The sequence below is a fragment of the Pogona vitticeps genome, chromosome 8 (genome assembly GCF_051106095.1).
Source record: "Pogona vitticeps strain Pit_001003342236 chromosome 8, PviZW2.1, whole genome shotgun sequence".
Lineage (NCBI taxonomy): Eukaryota > Metazoa > Chordata > Lepidosauria > Squamata > Agamidae > Pogona > Pogona vitticeps.
The window spans coordinates 15,205,844-15,229,210 of record NC_135790.1 but is presented as its reverse complement, the minus strand read 5'-3'; the positions used below and the strand labels follow the sequence as shown (position 1 = coordinate 15,229,210).

Below are 23,367 nucleotides of genomic sequence, written 5' to 3'. Positions count from 1 at the left end.
CCTGCAGCTACAGCCCCAAGCCCTATCGGATCCCCTTGCCTTCAAACAGAATTTTTTCCCACATAACAACAATTGCATTCTGCTTTGGGAGGCTTCCAGGATTGGCACCTTTTCCACTGAGGCAGAGCCCAGATACTCCCTAAACCCCTCAAAATCAAATCTGAAAGTGACCCATCATGAGCATTTCTGGGTTTGTTTTGTTTGGGGTGCCTTGGGGTGTGTGCCATTTCCTGCTATTTCTAGACCTCATGCAGCCCAGAGTAGGTACAAAGGATGAGAATCTGTCCTCAAGGCCTGCCACAGGTATTCACCATTGATTTAACTCCCGCCTTTCGACCAAGCAATGACTCTGAGTTGGTTCTTAATTGATTGTTTACCAAAAGTTTACATGACCAATAAAATGCTTCTCAGTGATTAATAATGGAATGTTTGGGTCACTGTAAAATTTAAAAGAAGGGGGAAATAGCTATAATATTCTTTAAAATGATAAAACAAATGCTGTGGGCCACCAAGGTTATGAACTATTTTCAAGGGCCGTCCCATGTAGAGCACATTGTAGTCTATACAATAGTAGTCTGCAGGAGCTTTTATGTTTCATAATGCCAGGCTCATAATGCTCATCATAGTACTTATAGCACGCCTCGAATCGTGAGCTACCTGCGCAGTTTCAACACTCAACTTCAAAAGGAGATAAGGGATGTAATCTCACAAGTAGAACTGGTGTAGCAGTTAGAGTGCTGACTCTTAGCCTCACCTTCTTCATGGGATGTTCGTGACAACAGAGCAAGGAGGAAGATTCCAATACTGTATATGCTACCTTGAGTTCATTAGATGTGTTTTTGATCATGCCTAAGAACAATTTATTATGTGCCATCAAGTCACATTTGACTTATGGCGACCCTAATAGGATTTTCAAAGTACGTGAAATGTTTAATGGGTGATTTTACCATTGCTACCACCTCCCCAGAGGGTTTCCGGGGTCAAGCCCAGATCTTCTGAGTCCTAGTTTGATGCTCTGTTTGCTACAGTAAACTGACTCATTAGAGGTAAGTCAGGAGAAAAACATAACCTGCATGCATACAGCTGATATATACCTAGGGGTAAATCCAGTTGTTAGTCCCAGCCAGAAATGTACCACTGAATTATAAATAAATTATATATTAATAAAATTATATGTAAATAATTGTACATACACACAGATATACATCATGCTGCTCGTGGGAGGGGATGGATTCTCACCTGCAGGATTTTGTGAGGTATTTTTCAGAATTTCCTTGCAGGGAAGGAAAGCTGTGATGGGCAATGCACTAACTTCCTTCTCCCCTCTATTCTTCTCTCTCTCTTTCTAGGATATGCTGCAGAATTCTCCAAACTCCATGACTGCAGTATCCAGCAATCCCCAAGGAATCGTGGTACCTGCCTCAGCCCTGCAGCAAGGGAATATCTCCATGACAACAGTCAACTCACAAGTTGTGTCAGGTGGGAGGCGTGGAGCATACGTCATTGACCATGTTAGTTGCGTCTTCTGCATGCTTGGTATTTTTAATTCCCTTAGATAATTAGCTTTGAATGATGCGTAATTCAGGGTAGAAACTTGTGAAATTTTACGTTGATGTGTGTGTGAGAGAAAGGGGTTGATTTTCCCAGCTTGAACACCACCACCACCCACCCTCACTACTCACCCATACATACACAACTTCTCATCTCTTCCATATTCTAGTTACCCAACTCAATACACATGTACACAGTTTGCTATGGGAATGTATATTTTAATTTTTTTAAAATCTCCATTTAAATTTACTGGCTAGTATCTTGTTATGGAGTGGGAAGAAAATCCCACAAGCCTCTCCACCGCTCTGGTGAGCTCTCAGTGTGAGAACATGCATGCAGAAAGAAGCTTGGTGGAGTCAGGAAGACATTTAAAATAGCTTCCTTTCTACAGTCACTGTGTGTAGAAAGCTATCTATGAAATACAGTACTCGCTTCGGCTTGCCTGCAAGCAGGCATTGAGATATTATCGGTGAGATTCTTGCAGTCATGTCCCCATGGAATCTATGAGTTCAATGTTATGTGAAATGAAGTGAGCAAGAAACTCCTCTGAATTGATATACGTACCAGTGGCAGTTCTGGTTAGGTTGGCATTACATCTATATTCCTTGAGCACCTTGCCGGAGCTACCACCACCTCTAATGCCTAGTTAACTTCTCATCTGACCATGTACTGGGTGCCATATTGATTTCTCCAAGATGAGCAAACTGCATCATGAGTTTTGGGGCCTGGTGGGGGAAATAAAATAGCAGCTTCTCAGCACCCCACCACTGCAGCAGAACAGTTCATGCCCCAGGGGACTGGACACTTCCTCAGCTCTGGAATTTGATGAAATTGACCTGTGGACAGGGGAAGCAAAATAATTTCCAGTGGTTCCAAGCCCCCCCCCCAGCCACCATATGTCAATCCCCTAAAGAAATGTAAAGTACAAATTGTACATAGAGACAGTGTGTGTGTGCTCTGTACCCACAGAGGTCCTGTGTACACGTGCACATACATACACACACACCACAACATTAACATAATCTCAGTAGGGCTGAACTTCTCATTCCTTTTTAGATACTGTGGAAATTTCCCCCTCAGTTTTGTCATGCTATGCCATCCCATTCTTGCAGCATATGTATTCTTCTGGTTTGCCAGCCACCTCCCTGCCTTACTCATCTAAAAGTTAAGGGGCTTTCTTTCTTGGTCATACCACATTGTAGCCAAAAAGATAATCAGGGTTAAATTACATGGTGAAAGGAAATGTACACTTCCTTCTATTATGTTTTTCCTGCAAGCATGCAATTCTAACAGAGCTCCATGTCTCAGTAACCAGACTTGCAAATTAAGTCTGTGTTTATCTCTCAATGACCAGTCATAAAAAAAGAAAGCAAACATCGCGAAATGCAGTGAATGTGTTCAAATCACTTCTCCCATTGCTATCTGCAATCCATGTCTACAGAAAAATAATTTTCACTGAGATGAATGCAGTTTTTGCTCCAGAAACAGTGTGTGTTCGCACAAAGGCTTGTAGTCTTAAGATGCTATATCTGTATTTATCTTTTAACTGTTATGTCTGTCTTCATCTGTGAACTGTTAATATTTTAAAGCTTATAGAGTACTTTTTTCCAAACAAAACAAAGAAATATATATATAAGACCAGAAAGAGAAAGTCAGAGAGGGAGGAAGGGAGGCAGGGAGGGAGGAAGGGAGAGAGGAAAGAAGGAATGCAGTGGACATGTCATACAAATGGAATGCTGTTGTCTGTTAAATTGCAGAATGATCATAGAATTAATGATCATATGGAGGGAGAAATCCTTTGCCTGTAAGATGACAAAATATTTTCTCAAAGTCTTGATGAGATTTCTCAAACGTTTGAAGAACAATTTTTACACAGATCATGCAAAATTCCAAAACTTTGTAAAATCACCATATGTGTGCCTTGTTGCATGGACGTTTAAAAACAAGACAGCTCACATGTATGTCTAGCAAAGCATATTTTCCCTCAAAAATGGAAGAAATCCTGTGAAGGGCATTTGAAACAAAAACCTTGAAAAATATGCTCCTTGTCTTGTTCTTCCAGATGCTAGTGATTTCTTGACCGGCAGCCTCAACATGTCTCAATAGCCCTTCTCAATGGCTGAAATTTTACTGTGCAGAATGGGAATGTGTGGCAGCAGTACATGCATTCATGTCAGAACAGAAGTAATATCCACAAAGCACTTCTGCAGTTTGACATGAACCACACAATCCGTTGTGCAACCACAATGTGAACTTCGCAGTCATGATGCCTGCAGTCTATTCCTCCACCATGATGTCAACAGCATAACTGTAGTGTGAAGCACATGATTGATTGTGCTGTGCTGGCTGCCTGGGCGTAAAGCCTGGCACCTTTCTGCAGGCAGAAGCTTAAGCTATGCCAACTTGAACTCAGCCAACGAGAATGAATAATTTTGCAAGTATTATTCACACATCTAGTAGTTAAGCTGCAAAGGTTTATTTGATGGTTCTAAAAACAGACCTTCAGCTGCACAGCCTGATAGACGACTTGAGGCCTCTGTCCTAGGGAAGCTTCTCTGTGACCTCAACTTAACAAAGCCGGCAGAGCTTTTTGTTGATCACATGAAGGCCTCCGTGGGAGCCACACATGTAGGGAAGTCATGGGCAATGTTTGCATGTGCGTCCTTATTCCCAGCCCAGTTTTAATCATTGCATGTGCAGCCGGACTGCTTTAATATGGCTACCGTGTATATAAGAATCAAACACAAGCCATCTTACCCTAACAGAGTTGGTTTATTGATGCAACTAAATATCCAGTCCTTTTGCCCAACAAGGCTAAATCTTCTATTCTTACCACCGAACAAGAATTGGACCCATTCATTTATGAGACATTTCTAAATGTGCTGCTAAGAACCAACAACATTGGGCCTGTTGTCACTCTGTTGTCTCAGTCTTTGAAGGTTGTCTCCCTCTGTCTCACCTCTCCCCCCCCCCAAAAAAAATGTTTTTGAGTCCTGGATAAAGAAGGAAGGATCAAAGACAGTTTCTTTCTTCTCAGGATCAAATGGTACATTACAGATAAACTATCCGTGGAATTGGAATTATGTTTGTGTGCAAGAGACATTATTAGGCAGTCACTTTGTGTCTAAGAACTCAGAGAATTTAAATTTGCAAACAAAGAGTGTGTTTATGTCCTAAGCACCAGTGACAAAACAAAGCAAGCTACTAGAGTGTGAGGGAAGCTTCTGCTGGGACACTCACAAACAATCAGCACTTAAAGACCTCTCTGTTCTAATAGCAGGTTATCGGCAATGTTTGGCTGCAGGCTGGACTCTTGCCAGCATTGTCCTGGCCAAATCATGTTTGGCCAGGATTCTTCCCCAAACCTACCTGGTGATGACAGGGATGGGATTTGAGACCTTCTGTGTGCAAAGCATGCATCCTGCTACTCGTCTCCTTGTTCCCTTGCTGTTGCTTGTACACATACCTCTCCAGAAATAAAGTTTACATTCTGCAGATTACATAGATTCTGTGCCGGCATTTCCTGGTTGGTCCTTTTTCGTAAGACCACTGGGCTGCACATTGAAACCTTTTAGCCACAGTTGAAGATGTAGCGCCCTTCCAGTCCCTGCTTCCTCCACAGCCCTTGAATTCAGACGCATGTGACTGGTTGAAACATACTATCATTACTAACTTTTGCTGCCAGTGAATTTCAGCTTTTTTCCTAAAACACTGCTGTAAAATTCTGTCTTTTTGCCAGGTGGAGCCCTTTACCAGCCTGTAACTATGGTAACATCTCAGGGCCAGGTGGTAACCCAAGCAATTCCCCAGGGGGCCATTCAGATCCAGAACACACAGGTAAGAGCAGCCGCACAAGAAGCAGGGAAGAGAGGAGGGGGTCGGAGGTATTGCAAGGGACTTGCTTATTTTACAACATACAAAAATGGAAGGGGGTAAATAGCATGTTGTTAGACTCAGGAATTCCTTGAGTGCATAAAAGATGACTGTTTATGACAGCATGGGCTTTCTCGTCTTCCTGGCTTGGAAGTTAGCTTCCCTTTGTTTTGTGATTGGTTGCTAGGAGGTAAACACAAGCTTCATCTGCAAGAATGATGACTCAGGCATGAAGCTCCATGACATTGCCATCATCTTCTAGTGGAGTGCTGTCTATAGTGTCTGATATGACTCTTAGACATCTAAAGGATTTCGCTGATCTGAACCTGCAGAGATATTATAGGGAAAATATGATACAGTTCTATTAGGAGAGCTATTAAAGGGACAGTTCCAAAAGAGAGTTGTTTTTCTACAAACGCCAAACTTTTGAGAAATATATATAGAAAATATTGCTGTGGAATGCAAGATGATCATGCATATTTTCTCTTGGAAATTTTTTTTACAGAAAACATTGGTTATGTTCAGAGTTTCTTCTGGCAATACAAAACATTGAAGTTTTTCTTTATTGTTGTTGTTGTTGTTGTTGTTGTTATAGTTCTGCTCACCTCTCTTGCACAGTTATCCACTTCTTTCTCGCAGAGGTTTTGGTGAAACAGAACTTCCTCCCACTCTGGGCTTGGCCCTTCTGGCAATTTTCAAATTGCCTGAAAAATCTGGCAGCAGAAAAATCTGCTGAATCAGATTTTTCTTAAATAAAAGCGATTTAAAACATTCTGGCTACACAATGAAACAGAATCGTGTTTTTTAAAATTGGAAGCAAGGTGTTTTACTGGCCTACCAGAGGGTTGTTTATTTTAACACTGATCTAAAATCCATTTATTTTTCATTGGTTTGGCATGTGTGAATGCCTTACTCAGTATAAATTATATCTGTTGCCTTGCACTAGCTGCCTTTTTATATATATATTTTTCCCCAATGGGGATATTGATAGTCTAACATGACAGTGGACATTTACAAGCCAGTAGAAAGCACCCCCTGCTCCTCCCTCACAAAGTGAAGAAGCTCCCCATATTGCAAATATCTCTGATCAGTTTCACTTTGCCAAGGAGAAGAGAGTGTTTTCCCCTGGTTCATAAATTTCCATTGTTGTGTCAGGCTATCAATATCAACCTTGGGAAAAACATTTAAAAATTAGGCAGCCAGCACAAAGCCAGTCGGGCACCGGACAAGGCCTCAAAAGCTGCCTGGGCTTAAGCTGCATCCCCAGGCCCCCAATTTCAGAGCTGATGTTCCTTGAAGGCAGGCATTGGAGGGAGAGCCAAAGGCAGGCAAGCCTGACTGACCCACACTCAGGGCAACTTTGCCATCTGGGCCAAAGTGGTGCAGAGGCTGCAGACAGCCAGGGAGTGTGCAGGTGGGCCACCGATGGGGAAGGGGATGGGAAGGGCTGTGATCCAGGTGCGGGGCAAGGGGGAAGCATAAGCAAGGCAGGGAAAGTGAGGAAGGGGCTGTCGAGGCACAAGAAGATGAACTGTCATTCAAATGTAGATTCCCAAACTGATTGTAATCACCAGAAATACATTGAATTAATTTAAATCAAAGTAGATATGCATACTGATTTAAATACCAGATGACTTTACATCTATATAAAAATGGCACTGAAACAATGCAAATCAGCAGTGTGACCAGTCCCTCTGTCATAAGGAGGTCACAACTAAATCTTCCTTCATGTCATATATTTTAGGAAGATCAGCTTCTTCTTATTCTAGCTAATCAGGGGCCAATGAAATATTTGCTTGCTACTTGGCATGAAGCTACAAACATATCAAGTTTTCCTTGTCTAATGTCTGATGCAGAAGAAGTAAAATAACATAATGGTAGCCCCCTGACCCCAGCTTGAATGCTTAAGAAAGAACCCTTACTGACATCTTTGTGTTAGTGTAGGGAACAATAGGGTTAATTTCAACATGCTGAAGGAGCATAAGACAGACAGAGCAGAAGACAGTCATTTAGATATATAGAAAAGATGAGTGAAGCCAATGGCATTTATTTCAAATTATGATGATAAGCATATTTGTACATCCTGTGCCACAGGGTTTGGAAAGGGAGCTTCCCTATTGCCAAGCAGAAATAAATAAATATTAGCATAGCAAGCCTTCTTTATCCATAAGCTCCAACAATTTCTAGCCTAAAGATGTTCAAATATATTAAATTTTGAAGCAGTGGAACACATTTAACAATGGAACACTGACTAGAACAGTGATCGAGGAACAGGGGTAAATTACCCCAAATGGGGCAAAAATTAAAATCCTGGGGGTAATGAGCAGAGTGTTACCCCCCACTCCCTGCAGCTGAACCTCAAACTGTAAATCACCCATCCCTGCTACCTTCCTTGGTTGCAGCACTTGTAAATCCATTCTTTTAGAGATCGGAGATAAGGTGGCTTCATTGTTTATGGCTGTAGAACAGCCCCAGGCAGTCAATCGGGCTTGTGAATGACTACTTCCACCGGAGGTGACTGCAAGCAGGAGGAGGGAAAGCTCCAATTAAGGCAGAAAGGAAGGTGCGAGAGAGGAATGGGTGGCTTCATCAGCTTGTTTAAATGTATGTAGAAAATTGAGAGAGGGGTGTTGGTGTGGGTGTAAATGTGTGAGAGAGAGACTGACTCAAAACTGAAAAAAGGAACTGATGCAAAGAGGAGGAAAAGCTTCAATTGAGGCTAGAAGGAAGGTGCGAGAGAGGGATGGGTGGATTCATCACCTTGTTTAAATGTATGTAGAAAATTGAGGGAGGAAGGGAAGGTGTTTGTGCATATGTATGTGTGAGAGACTGACTCAAAACTGAAAGAAGGAACTGATTGAAGGAGGAGGGAGAGTTTCAATTGGTAAGGAAGGTGTGAGAGAGGTATGGGTGGCTTCATCAAGCTTGTTTAAATGTAATGAGAGGAAATGGACATACTGAACTGAAGCAACTGATCGTTGAAAATTGAGGGAGGAAGGGTTTGTGTGTGTGAGAGAGAGAAAGAGACAGAGACAGAGGGAGACTTGACTCTTTCCTAAAACCATGAAAAAAGGAACCTTCCAAAGTTAATCTCCACTGCATTTAGCTCTGCAGTTTCTGCTGAGAACAGCAGAACTCTGAAGTGTGTAGCAATCGCGTTTCTCTATTTCTCATCCCCAAAGCAGGCAAGAGTATCATAGTTTTTTCCCAAAATCTGAATCCCAGCCTTTCCGCTCTTGGTCCTACTTTGACTACAGCACCAAACAAAAGACTGTGAGTTTCTTTGCTGAGTCAATCCATCTCATGTGCAGTCTTCCTCTTCTCATGATGCCACTGTAGTACAATACCCTTTGTTTGATTATTTTAGCTTCTAGTGAAAGTCCACACATAATTTGCTTTACTTATCTTTCTGACAAGTCATGATATCTTTAAAATTTGTTTCCAACACTAAATTTCAAATAGGTTAAATGTGTGTATACACTTTATGTAGTGTATAAAATCTATATAAAATGTATAATAAAAGCCTGCACTCCTGTAGATAGTTGCTTTTCTGAGGATGGTTTACTTTGGAGGAAACAAGTCCAGGATTTCAAGATACTTAATAAGCTTTCTAAATGTTGTTGTTGTTTAGTCATTTAGTCGTGTCTGACTCTTTGTGACCCCATGGACCAGAGCACGCCAGGCCCTCCTGTCTTCCATGCCTCCTGGAGTTTGGTCAAATTCATGTTGGTAGCTTCAAGGACACTGTCCAACCATCTCGTCCTCTTACATCCCCTTCTTCTCTTGCCTTCACACTTTCCCAACGTCAGGGTCTTTTCTGGGGAGTCTTCTCTTCTCATGAGATGGCCAAAGTATCAGAGTCTCTGCTTCAGGATCTGTCCATCCAGTGGGCACTCAGGGTTGATTTCCTTCAAAATTGATAGGTTTGTTCTCCTTGCAGTTGAGGGGACTCTCAAGAGTCTTCCCCAGCACCACAATTCACAAGCATCAGTTCTTCGGCGGTCAGCCTTCTTTATGGTCCAACTCTCATTTCCATACATTGCTACAGGAAAAACCATAGCTTTGACTATGTGGACCTTTGTTGGCAAGGTGATGTCTCTGCTTTTTAAGATGCTGTCTAGGTTTGTCATCGCTTTCCTCCCAGGAACCAGGAGTCTTTTAATTTCATGGCTGCTGTCACCATCTGCTGTGAACATGGATACCAAGAAGGTAAAATCTGTCACTCATACTCCTTTCCCAATTTTGAACCAATCAGTGGTTCCATATCCAGTTCTAACTGTTGCTTCCTGTCCCACATATAGATTTCTCAGGAGATAGATAAGGTGGTGAAGCACTCCCATTTCTTTAAGAACTTGCCATAGTTTGCTGTGGTCCACACAGTCAAAGGCTTTTGTGTAGTCAATGAAGCAGAAGTAGATGTTTTTCTGGAACTCTCTGGCTTTCTCCATAATCCAGTGCATGTTAGCAATCTGGTCTCTAGTTCCTCTGCCCCTTCGAAATCCAGCTTGTACTTCTGGGAGTTCTCGGCCCACATACTGCTGAAACCTACCTTGTAAGATTTTGAGCATAACCTTGCTAGCATGTGAAATCAGTGCAATTGTACAGTAGTTGGAGCATTATTTGGCACTGTCCTTCTTTGGACTTGGGATGTACTGTAGACTGATCTTATCCAATCCTCTGGCCACTGCTGAATTTTCCATTGATGATGATAAAAAAATAGTGCTCTGGTCCTTTGTGGCACCGGAGTGGGTGACATGACCTTTTTAGCCTGGTTTGTTCCTTTTTGCACACCACACACAGAATGATTAAAGTGGTAGGAAAAGCACACACACACCCCAACTCTACCTTGGCTGTCTCTAGCAAGCGCGACATTTCTAGCACCACTCTGGCAGCCATTGATGATGATTAAATCCTCTGCAAGCTAGCAAAAATTTAATGCTAGGCCCATTGGACACCTTACTACTCCCTGTACCACCCCATGGCTGGTGTGCAATGTGTTCCAGCAAAAATGGTGCACATCTTTATTAAATTTGGTGCGTCCTGCTAGTTTGGTACACAAACTAGATTCAATAAGATTTTAAATTCCTTCCTTTCAAATCAAGGGGGAAATGTCGGCGTATATAAAATTTTTGGGGAGGGGGTAAAAGGTAAAAAAATGGACTTGGTGGTGCTGCAGGTTAAACTGCAGAAGCCTCTGTGGTGCAAGGTCAGAAAACCTGCAGTCGTAAGATTGTATCCACGCGACGGAGTGAGCCCCGATCGTTGTCCCAGCTCCCACCAACCTAGCGGTTCGAAAGCATGCAAAATGCAAAAATGTGAGTAGATAAATAGGTACCACCTCGGTGGGAAGATACACGGCGTTCCATGTCTAGTCACGCTGGCCACGTGACCACGGAGGATGGTCTGTGGACAAAACGCCAGCTCTATGGGTTGGAAACGGATATGAGCACCGCCGCCTAGAGTCGGACACAACTGGACAAATTGTCAAGGGGAACCTTTACCTTTAAAAGGTTAAAAAGTTCCCTGACCCCTGTGCTAGAATTTACAAACTGGTCTGAGCATACACACTATGGCAATATGGTGTCAAAAACAATTATTTTGCTTCTATGGAAATTTAATTAAATGAACAAGAAACTGAGCAAGAACTAACTGTTAGTTGAATATGTAGTGCTTTGCAATGGGCCTCAGATTACACGTAATCACCCCTTAATATAGGAAAAGAAGAAGCCTGGTTTATTGCAATGTGTAGCTCCACCCAGAGGTAATGGTAAGATGTGCAAACCAGCCTAACAATACCATCTCAATTCAATGCTTATGGGGAAGAAACTACTGCCAGAGTCCACTGTGGGTGACATTTAAAGCATTCTGATAATTCAAAGTTTTAGAGATGATTCAGTAAAGATCTTAGTGTAGCATGGAATCCAGTCCATATGAGCTCTGCATGCGGATATCCTTACCTACTTACTGAAATATGCCCCAGTTATTCTCTTCCATCCTGTTTGGTATTAATGAGAAGCAAATCATATGGCGTTCGCTATACAAGCGAAATCTTTTTCTAAAAAAAGCACGCATTGATGTACTGATATTTCCTACTGAGTCAGCACTAGTGGGATCACGATCACACACAATCAGTTCCTGAGCTCTTTTAAAATCTCCCTGGCCCTTTTCCTGCATCAGGGCATTTTTTCCCCTTTTCAGAAAAGAAAGCTTGATAAAACTCTTGGAAAAAAAAAACTCTGGCAGAATGGTTCTGCCCTCAATTCCTTGTCTTTCTCTCTGAGCGCAGGGATAAGGAAGCAAAAACAAAACCTGAATCTCCATTCTTTTTAATGTGCAAAGGCTTTTGCTAGCTCAGACCTTAGAGTGAAATTGATCAGATCTGTTGAATACAAGTATGCTGGGAATATTGTGGCACTGATGGAGCCCTGGACAAGCACTTCTAATGTTATTTCTGTATTGCCTGGGTAATTTATTCAGCCCAGACCTTGCAATACATCCCAAGTGGCACCTGGGGGAATCATTTATACCTGACACAGGGCTGCCATCCTAATGTTTAATTCATGCAGAAGAAATGTTTTTATGAAGCACCTAGAAAGTGTGTGTGTGTGTGTGTTTTAAAAACTTGACGTTCAGATTCTAGTTTCCTGCAACCTCATTAAAACTTCCCTCTTTCTGCTCCCCAAGATCTTTGCATCTTCTTTCCTTTTCATGAGTTGATTTTTTTAAAAAAAATATTTCTCTACTGTTTTGAGAATAATCCCATTGAGAATTGCACATTGTAAAACTGATTAATAAACTGAAGGTTATTTTAAAGGCTATTTGTTTGGAAGCAACTTCCACTGAAATGAAAGGGGCTGGTTTGCACAACCAGCAAACACCTTAAATTCATTTACTATCATTGTCCATTGTATTCCATACCAGTGGCTCTTAACTTTTTAGAAAGAAACGCCCCCTTGAGCCATTGAGGAAGTTATCATCGCCCCCTCCCCGCGGTGATGATATCTTATTTATTTATTTATTTATTTATTTATTTATTTATTTATTTATTTATTTATTTATTTATTTATTTATTTATTTATTTATGACACTTAAATCCAATGACCCCTGAAAACAAAATTCAATTCCAAGAAAATGAAATGCCCCAAAAAAGTAACATTTAATGATTTAGTTGCAAGTGAATTTTAAGATACAAAAAGAAATATAAAAAGGGCATAAAAACAAACCACAATGCAGGAACTAAACATTTCAAGACGAAAACTTTGAAACTAAATTAAGATTGGAGGAAAATATATATTCATGCACATTGTAAAAAGGCTGCAGCCATCTTCACAGGTTTGGCTTGCTCCAACGCCCGTACCGCCCCCCTTCTGCTCCTTTTTGTTCTACCGCCCCCTTGAAAAATGAAATCGCCCCCTGGGGGGCATTATCGCCCATGTTAAGAACCACTGCTCCATACTGTATTGAGCCACTTAGAACAACAGGGAACTTACGCGAGGCTGTTGTTTGTGGATTATAGCTCTGCTTTTAATACCATTCTACCAAATAGGTTGTTTTTTAAAATGATCAACCTGGGATTACCTCAGGAGATCTGCATGTGGATAAAGGATTTTCTGACAGATAGGCCACAGTCAGTAAGGATGGGATCTCACAATTCTTCTACCCTGGTACTAAGTACAGGAGCTCCCCAGGGCTGTGTGCTAAGTCCCTTCCTCTATTCCCTGTACACACATGATTGCACCCCACTGTATAACACCAACGCAATTATTAAATTTGCGGATGATACAACAGTGGTGGGGCTCATAAATAAGAACAATGAGTCTGCTTATAGAAAGGAAGTACAAAGGTTGATACTTTGGTGTAAAGAAAATCATCTCACACTTAACATCAAATAAACTAAAGAACTCATAATTGATTTTAGAAGGAAGAGAAATGTACATTTACCACTGTACATAAATGGTGAGGAAGTGGAGAGAGTTGGTAGTTTTAAATTTCTGGGTACTTACATCTCAGAGGACCTCTCATGGACTATAAATGCCAACATGCTAATGAAGAAGGCACAGAACAGGCTGTATTTCCTGAGAATGCTCAGCAAGTTTATCTCAGCATTTACTTCTGTCATACTATCGTAGCACCATTGAGAGTGTCATAACCTATGGCATTCTGGCATGGTTTGGGAGTAGCTCTGTAGCGGACAAAAAAGCTCTACAGAGAACCATTAAAATTGCCCAGAATATCATCGGGCTCCAGCTACCAACCCTGGATGACATCTTCACATCCTGCTGTCTAAGGAAATCACATAGCATCCTGAGAGACTCTTCCCATCCTGCTTATAACTTTTTTGAACTGTTACCGTCTGACAGAAGATATAGAACAATTAAGACTCGGACCACACATTTTCTCAATAGTTTTTATCCCAGAGCTATAATTGCAATTAATAATGAGCTTAAAGACCACCAGTAGTGAATAATTAGTTGAACTGTGTTACTTGGCCTGCGGTGTAGATATTTGTATTTTTAGTGGGGGACTTTTAGTGGGTGGGGAGTGTTTGGGGAATTTTATGTGTGTGCATGTGTCTGGTCTCTGGGTGTCTGTGAATTTCATTGTATGGGTATACTGTGTATATACTTACAATGACAATAAATTATTATTATTATTATTATTATTATTATTATTATTATTATTATTATTATTATTATTATTATTATTATTATTATTATTATTATTATTATTATTATTATTAATAATAATAATAATAATAATAATAATAATAATAATAATAATAATAATAATAATAATAATAATAATAATAATAATAATAATAATAATAATAATAATAATAATAATAATAATAATAATAATAATAATAAGTTCACATGTGTTCATGGATGCACTAAACAAGGAACTATATTGGAGAAGCACTCTGCACGGTGTGCAGTACAGCACGGAGTTTAACTGCACTGTTAACAGTAAGAGTGCCCGTGCTTCCTGATTTGTAAAGTACAGTCCTCTGCCGGAAGGGTTTCAAATGACAGTCCCTGTTTCTTTGAAGTTGTCCTTTAAATTAAGGGCTTCCCAGTCCAAGTCCACTGTGAAAATAGAGAGCCAGAAGATGGGAGAGACTGGTCCTGACATTTGCCATGTACACCTAGCACCAGAATGGCATACTTGGCAGGCACATACTGGTCACCTGAGAACAATCTGCCCCACTATGATGAGATTGATGGTATTTTTATATGCAGTTGTGCATATCCGGAGATAGACAACTTCTGTTGCAGTTCCAAAGGCATGCTTCAGCATGACAGCAAAAAAGATCCCAAAAAGGGTTGGTGCGAGGACACAGCCCTGTTTCACTCAGCTTCGGATGTCAAAGGGTCTTGTGCCATCAAAACCTACAGTGCCTTTCATTCCCTCGTGAAAGGACCTGATGATGTTAAGGAGTCAAGGTAGACATCCAATCTTGGGAAGGATTTTAAAAAGGCCATCCCTGCTAACCAAATCAAAGGTCTTTGTGAGATCTATGAAGGCCACAAAGACTGGCTGTTGTTGTTCCATGCATTTCTCCTGCAGCTGGACACTTTGTGCACGACAGGAGAGGAAGCTGAACACCTTCCATATGTGTTGCCTCTGACGCATTTTTGGTATCACCTGGCAGGACAGGGTTCCAAATAGAGTAGTCCTAGAATGAGCTGGAATTTTTACCATGTATACATTACTGAAACAGCGACGTTTTTGTTGGTTTGGGCATGTCGTGAGAATGGCAGGTGGTGCATGGTAACATGCTCTGTATGGAGGACTTGGAACAGCGTCTAGTGTGGCTGAGAAGGCCAATTCAAGAGTAACAATCCCTTCCATACTGAAGACAAATACAATCTCTCCCCTGTCCGGCTCCCTGATTTTGTTTCTTTTGCGATTGCCTCTTTGCCTCGGCCTGCTGGACAACGGTCTCTTCAAATTGGGAGAGGCCGTGATGCACCGCCTGCCTCCTATCACAATTTGAAGAGACCGTTGTCCAGCAGACCAGGGCAAAGAGGCAATCCAAGTCCTCCATACAGAGCATGTTACCATAGTCTCTTGAGACTGAAGGATGCCTAACTAACCTAACTGCGCATATGAATTGTCTTAGAACAGCAGAGCTGGAAGGGAGCCTTCAGATCCTTGAGTCCAGCCCCCATCAAGGACCCACAGTGAGGAATCGAACTCCCAACCTCTGGCTCAGCAGCCAGAGACCTAAACCACAGAGCTATCCAGAAGTTCTCATCAGCATATGCAAATTGTATGCCAATCTATGTCATATTTCTTTAGCAATTAATTTCTACTTTTGAAGTTACACATAAATGTCCCTCCTAGTTGATGTCAAACTAAATCTTCAGAATAATAATAATAATAATAGAAAATCTGCCATTGCTTGTAAAAATAAAGCAGCAGCCTCTGGCCCTCATGAAGAAAATTATGACCAGGTTTCTTATGTGTTTGCTCAACCTACAATCCCAGTACTAACTTCAAAGGTTCTTTCTGTATAAGGCCACACTATATATAATAAATAACTTATCATTTGCTTAGTGCGAAATCATGTTAAGAGTTCAAGGGACATTAACTTTTGTGTCAGAGAAATCAGCCTGGTAAAGATAGGCGGGGTATAAATCAAATAAATAAATAAATAAATAAAATAAAGGCCAGTCACAAAGCAAAGCAAACTAGTTTGCAAATTACAGAACTTGAGAAAAGTTCCAGCTGAGACTATCAAACACAATAAGCCCTTGAGGAATTCTCCCTTCTAGTAGCAGGTCACAAAACCAAATACCTGGGGATGTTGCTATCAAGAGTTTTGCTGTCCTAGTGGCTAATCTTGGGTTGGGCCATATGAAATTGGCATAGGCAGGGAGAGGGTGGATGGATAGGAAGGAATAACCAGACAAGAAGACCTCCAAGGTCCCTTCCAACCCTAGATGTATGCCATCATCTCTGCGACAGGATAGTGGATTAACTCAATGATGGTATTTCACACATGCATTCATCTTTTTGCTTTTCAACAACCTGATGAAGCTCTGGTTGTTTTCTATCACTTGGATCAGCATCTCTTCCTTGATTACAAAGCTGCTGCAGCATTCCTACAGTGGTAGCTCTATCTGGTCTGGCAGTAGTCGTGAGATATGAAAGCCTACCTCTAGCTGATCTGTTCTGGAAAAGAGTCACTTTCCTCCTTTTGGGTGTGTTGGGTGTGTGGGGTATTGCATAGGTTTGCATATGTGTTGTTACACTGTGGGTGTTTTGGAGGCCTGATGTCTCCAAAAGCTCAACTTTTGTTTCTGATTTAGTAAATATGACCCATGTGCTTCCCTTTCAATATTAGTGCCCAAATAATATGTTGCATCCTCTAACTCTTTGATTTTGACAACTTTTTTAAAAACGGTGTACATCTCTTTAAAGATGGTGCACAATCCGTTTGCCTCAACATCTCCGTCTATGTCCCCTTCTCTTCATGTACTGCTATCAGTTTGCCTTCCTGATTCACATCTGCCTCAGGTTGTGGAGGGATTGATACATCTTCATCTAGGAGAAGTCCAGCATGCTGGTCTTTGTTTCAGCTTTCTTTCATCCATCGGAATTAACCACATGTCTTATGCTGACTTCACCTGTTTTTAAGTTAACCACTTTATATCCTTTGTTGCCAGGAGCATAGCCTGATATACTTGATGGTTGGTACGCTGACGTGCTGCTCACCATGGCCATGTACTTCTTCAGCATACCATGTATCTCACTCTTCTTCAGCAAGTAGGTGATACAATATCTCAAGAAATCAGCCACAAAAATTGGGGTATATCTATTATAACCTACTGATGAGATACTGAGTGATCCGCACAAATCACTATGTATCAGATCCAGCACCCTGGTGCTTATTCTCTCAGTCCTTGGTAGGAATGAGGGCCTAGCACTCTTTTCTGTAATACAGCTTATTCACCTGGTTGTGTTGGTTGCATCGTGTGGACTTATCTTGATACCTGTGGCAAGTTTTTGCTCTTGCATCTCCAGAATGAATTGCTTTTGGATCTTGTATGTGAAGCGACGATACAACAGCCCCATGCTGTTGCCATCTTCTCTCTGAACTTGCACTGTGTTGATCTGTTGCTATTTATCTAGAATATTCAATTTATAGACACCATTAGATTTAACTGCTTGAAAATACATTTCACCATCTTTCATTACTGTACTCTGTCCACTTTCAAAATGTATAGAAAAAACTTTACCATCCAAAGCTGGTGCACTTAACATGTTATGTTGTAGTTCTGGAACAAACAATACATCACTTATAGTAGTCTCACTTATGGCATTAGGCAGTTCACATTGCAAAATGCAAGTCCCTTTTCCTTCAGTTTTCATGGAATCATCATTAGCAACTTAAGTATTTCCACTGGAAATCCTTTGCCATGTGACCTGTCTTCCCACAGCTCTAGCAGCTGCTGTGAGGTGGGCCTCTTCTATTGCTTTTCCCACTCAGCATGAAATTTTAGCCATGTTCATTTGAGGTCTCATGGGTGCCTTTTGGGTCAATTAACTCTTCCCTCAGATAACAGAAAAACTCTTGGAAACTTAGCTGTTTACTCTTCACAAATGGACACAAATGAATTATCTAGTGATGCTGTAAGAAACCCCAATTTCTGTCTATCAGTAAAGCTCAAAGCCAGTTAAACTTAAACTGTCAAACACTTAATGGAACAGAAATGTGTTTTTCACAGTCTTGTTTATTGTTAAGACTGAGGTGCATAAGTTCCATAATGGTATATTATTTGTTTTTCTCAGAGGCTTTGGGAAATTATTACTTTCCCTATAGAATCATCATCTTCCCATTCAACCCTGGCCTCTGCATCTGCTGGTCTTCATCTTTGCAAAAAAACTATGCATCATCAAAGCTCTGTGGTTAAACTGCAGGCTCTCTTTCCATTAAGAGAAATTCAGAGGTGTTAACTATGGAAGGTTCCCAAAAATGCCTTGCTGTGACCAAGATCCATTTTTCCTCTCTTTCTCCTTCTGAGCAACTTTGGTTAGTAATCTCAGAAAATATACACTTTCTCTTCAGCCAGATGTAAGGTGTTTTTGGTTAAAATGCAGGGGTGGGGAGAAGAAAAACTGAAGTACTTTGAAAAACAACAAAACCTGAAAAATACTTGTTACCTAACAGTCTGTTTCTTTGGTCTCTGGGCCCTTAACCTGTTGTAGAGTTTTCAATTTTGGTTAAATTCCTCTAGCTATGCAGATATGCAGGGATTCACAGAGCAGAATTAGCTTCTCATTCCCCAGAGTAGAACACTCCCTTTTCTCTTATTAATTGACACTTGGAGTCTCAGTAACTCACTCTGAGATATCAGTAGGAGAATGAACAAAAAGAGTTCATTTACTTTGGATGGGAGGAATAACAGCAAGCTAACAACAAGCAACAGGCCTCGCATCCAAAAGATACAGAGAAGAGAGGCAAGGCTCTCCTTGAAATTAGAGGCAGGAAGGAACAATTGATTGATTGATTGATTGATTGATTGATTGATTGATTGATTGATTGATTGATTGATTGATTGATTGATTGATTGATTGATTGATTGATTGATTGATTGATTGATTGATTGATTGATTGATTGTCACTCCAGCCCAGAAAGGTTCCTCCTATCCAAACCTACTAAAGACAGCATGTGAGGTTGTTAAAACTCCAGCAGATCCCTGGTCGGAAATAGTACCAAGCTATCTGAAACTAAACAGATAAGTCTTGTGAAGGCCTCTTCTGTGTTCCCCAAAATCAGTTCAAGAAGGCGGCAGAGAAATGGAAGAGTGAGATAGTATCAAGGGCAGGATATAGCTGCCATTTCAATCCAAAATCTAGTTTGGAAGGGGCAATTACGAACTCAGAATGATGCCAGATTTCTTGAACAGGAGGAGTTGCCACTTTGAGATTTTTTCCCCCATCTCAGAGTCTCACTCCATATGCCTAGTTATGAAGTGGTGAGGAAAAGGTGCGCAGAGGTCTTTTCTCCTTTAAGATAGCTTCTCATCTTCTAGACAGAAGTCCTTTTGCAGCTAAGCCACTGAGCATCCTTTAAACTGAACCCTGGTATATTCCCGTTTAATCATTTGATCCCAATCCTTTCACTGTCAATTTGAGGGAAATGTGCCTTCTGAGAGCACCCATCTCTATCCATTCACACTCCTCAGATAAAAAAAAAACTATATGAAAAGATCTGGATTTGCATCTTTTTTTAACAAGCAGGTTGTTTTTAGTTTCACTCAGACACTGGAAAACAGGTTTCTTTGGGATAATATTCTTCCCTTCCAAAAAATTTCTAAGTGAACATCACAGTTTCTTGTAAGTAAGTTTCACTCTTCCGTCTCCAAATAGCACAACACACACTATAGCCTCATAGAGCCACTGTGAAATCATCCTGGCATTGGGAACTCAGTCACCATGGCAACCCAGGCTCCTTTTCTTTTTCTTTTTTACCTGCATTGTTGTTTAAGCTTTTCTTTCTCTTCTTCCCTGCCCTGTAGGTTAACCTGGATCTGACCTCTCTTCTTGACAACGAAGATAAAAAGTCAAAGAACAAACGGGGAGTCCTGCCAAAACATGCTACAAATATCATGCGCTCCTGGCTTTTTCAGCATCTTATGGTGAGAGAAGTCAACAAGTGTGTCTGAGAGATTAACCCCTTGGGATTGTTTTCCATTAAGAACAAGCCAGTCTGAAGGGCATTTGCCATTTGTGTTTATGAACTGCTTTGCTTATCTGGGGTAATAAGTGAAAAACTTCACAGTAACCAGGAAGGGGAGGGGGGTAAGGTTTAAACTTCAAGAATCGATGCAATATTCTCTTCCCCGTGGAATAGTGATTAAAATAGGTAGCTCATGCCTAAAGATGCAACTCAGTCGCACAGTAACAAAAAGAGTGACTTACACTGCTGGAGCTCAGACATCTTCAGACAGCTTGAGGGTGGTATTTAGAGATCCAATGATCTTGCCTGGGTTTGCACACCTGAGGCTCTGGAATCTCCACACTGCCAGATGGCTGTGAACCTCGCTGCAAAGAAATGTTCACATTTTAAAAGTACCCATGGGGAAAAAATCTGCACATTTCAAATGCACACAGAGGTTTAGTCATGTACGTGAGCCTTCTGTGAGTGCAGCCACCCTATGTGGCTTTGGGTGAGCTGCGAAGTCCCATGATGCCCCCAAGAAAAAGGCGATGGCAGACTACCTCTGAGCACCCTCTACCTAGAAAACTCTGAAAAGAGTCACCAGAAGACAGAATTGACAGACAGCACATGATTATTATTATTATTAGTCAAGTAACATGTACAGTTTAAAGCATTCACGAATAAGCATTTTTAAAAAAGGAAAGAAAGGGGTTGATCTTGCCTTTAAACCTCCCGCTTCTCCATTCACACAACCCAAGCGCTGGCACCAGTTATCCTGCCTCCTGAAAAAAGAGAGAGGCGCACACTGTCACATGCCAGACCCTGTAACACTCATTTTGAAGAGGAGGAGGAGGAGGAGGAGGAGGAGGAGGAGAAAGGTCTTTCTCCTTGCCACCTCTGCCTGACTGCCTGCATACCCTGGGTGTTCCTTGGCGAAGAGTAGCTTGGCCTTGAGGACTCTTGAGGCATTATAGGTAGTTGTGACACCCACACACACACCCCAAAAAAGCCTGGTTCTGGCCATTTTTTGTCTACTTCCTCCCATCATGCAAGAGCACCATTCACATAGGCATGATTCAAGAAGTGGTCAGGGTATATAAGGGGTGCAGGTGGCAAGAAAGAGACTGGTGAAAAAGCTGGGGCAACAGATAGTAGGTGGTGGTGGTGGCGGCAGCGGGCACCACTGCAGTCTGATCAATGGGTAGAGCAGCCTTGATCAGACATGGAGGTAAGAAAGGGAGCGCATCTGCGCTTGTCGACTTTACAGGCGTGCAAAACCTGAGTCCGCTCACATTGCCGTATAGTCCACTAAGAAATCACAACCCTGCCAGTTCCAAGGGGTCCATGAAGTACAGCTTACTGCACAAGAGTAAACACCTTTGATTTTAGTACTTGGAGGTGCCAGATGTTCACCACAGTTTCAGCTTTCAGAAATGTGATTTCTGGGAGACTGAAATATTTCCTGAAACCTTCTCGGTGGTGACCTTTTTCCCTGCTGCTTAACTCCTTTAGGGTTTGTCTCCTTTCTCAGAAGATTTTAAGAATCACACTGTGACGATGACGGCCTCACAGCACTACATCATACAACCAAATCAAGGGCCAGGATAATGTAGTGGACAGAGTGTCCAACTCAGACTCAGAAGGCCTGGGTTCAAATCCCTGTTCAGCCATAAACATTCACTGGGGGGAAGGGGACTTTGTCTCTGGCATCTTCTGTGATTCTGTGAAGATGTGACGAAAACCACTGAGGGCTAATGAAAAATAAAGCTGGTTGAGAATGAAGATAACATTTTGTTGAAGTGGTCACATGGATGTTCTAAACTGATCAACTACCCTCATTTATTCAAAGGTGGACATTTTCTCACCAACAACAACAACCTTGGGGGGGGGGAGGGGAACGACAAGTATTTCACTACCAGAAATATTGTGGGGAGAGGGAACGTTTTTCATTTACGTTCATCATTACACAACATCCTAGCAGCTTAGTCCATCACACTTGGTAAAAGTGTGCCAGCCAAACTGCCTTGTGGAGGACATTCCAAAAACGGGGGTGCCAATCGAGACAAGACTGTTGTCTCTTAGATGACAGCTGGTTGGCAGGTTCAGGCTGGAGCAGGACGTCCTTTGGGAGCCTAGCACAAGTTGTGATCATTACACCAAATTGTATCTGAAAACACACAAAGCCAATGGAGACATTTTAAAATAGGCAAGAAGATGTTATCAGATCACTGTGTAAGAGACAATATGGAATTATTTTTACGTTATATATATATGTATGTATGTGTATATATATATATATATATTACCACACACCTGGTAATTGTGCACCAGGGCACGGGGCTCCTTCACTTAGAGGGAGGAGTTCTGTGTTACAACCTCTGTTGCAAAGACTGCCCCTGATTCTAGCAACCGAAGCCAGTAGACCTGGAAGGGGTGTAACAGGGTTAAGTCTGTAATAGCAATGCAGTCCCGGGTTCTAGGAGAAGTACCGTAATTGCCTCCACTGCTGTTGGGCAGCTCAGCCAAGGTGCACAGAAATGAACCCTAAGACCGTATGGGCAAGTCTGCTGTCTTTACTGTATCTGCACCAGGACAGTGTCAAGCTTAGAGCCATGTTTTGCCACACACCCTTCACTCTGCCTGATATGTGGCATGTTTTATCCACACCTTAGCAAATAATGTTGCTCCAGATTGTTACTAGTCAACCTTGATAGGAAGAAACATTTCACTGAAACCCATTTCTTAAAGTTTGGGCAGTCTCTTCTCCACCTGTTTGTAGCTGCTTCTGATCTACAGCTGTGACGCTAGTGCTTTAAAGGGGGGACTTCCCCCTAAAATGGCCCAAACCACTTAGAGAATAAGCAAGTAATCTCATGTCATCCCCAGTTAGCTGCACAATAAGGCCACAAAGGCAAATCAGAATGAAGACAAGAAGCATTGTCCTTCAGCTAGGCTCCCCTCACTCCCCCGCCCCTCTTTTAAAAGCATCCGAACAGACTGAGATTTTGCAAATACTTGACAGCAATCCACTCCATATATTTAGGACTTTGTCTGCCACCTACTGCCCAAAAACAGGAACTGATGATTTCCCAGATGGCTAGTGTCCATCTAATATGCAGCTACACCAACTCACAGCTCTGTAATATGATTTGTTGCACAGCCATTTTTCAGGTGCAAAAAAAAAGTTCTCACCTCTAACAAAGCAAGAGATTATCATCTGTTGAAGAGCTTCATTCACCATTTCAGGCTCCCTCATCCAGATCTGCTGAGC

General features: G+C 41.6%; 1 protein-coding gene across 10 annotated transcripts in view; it reads left to right on the top strand.

Annotated features, from left to right (window-relative positions):
• PKNOX2 (PBX/knotted 1 homeobox 2) overlaps positions 1 to 23,367 on the top strand; it is a 529,964-nt gene that overhangs the window by 487,985 nt on the left and 18,612 nt on the right. For all 10 annotated transcript variants that reach the window (XM_078379795.1, XM_078379793.1, XM_078379794.1 and 7 more), the window contains 3 exons: positions 1,350 to 1,479; positions 5,291 to 5,388; positions 19,954 to 20,073. In XM_078379795.1, the coding sequence (XP_078235921.1) occupies positions 1,350 to 1,479; positions 5,291 to 5,388; positions 19,954 to 20,073 (348 nt within the window). The remainder of the gene's footprint in view (positions 1 to 1,349; positions 1,480 to 5,290; positions 5,389 to 19,953; positions 20,074 to 23,367) is intronic.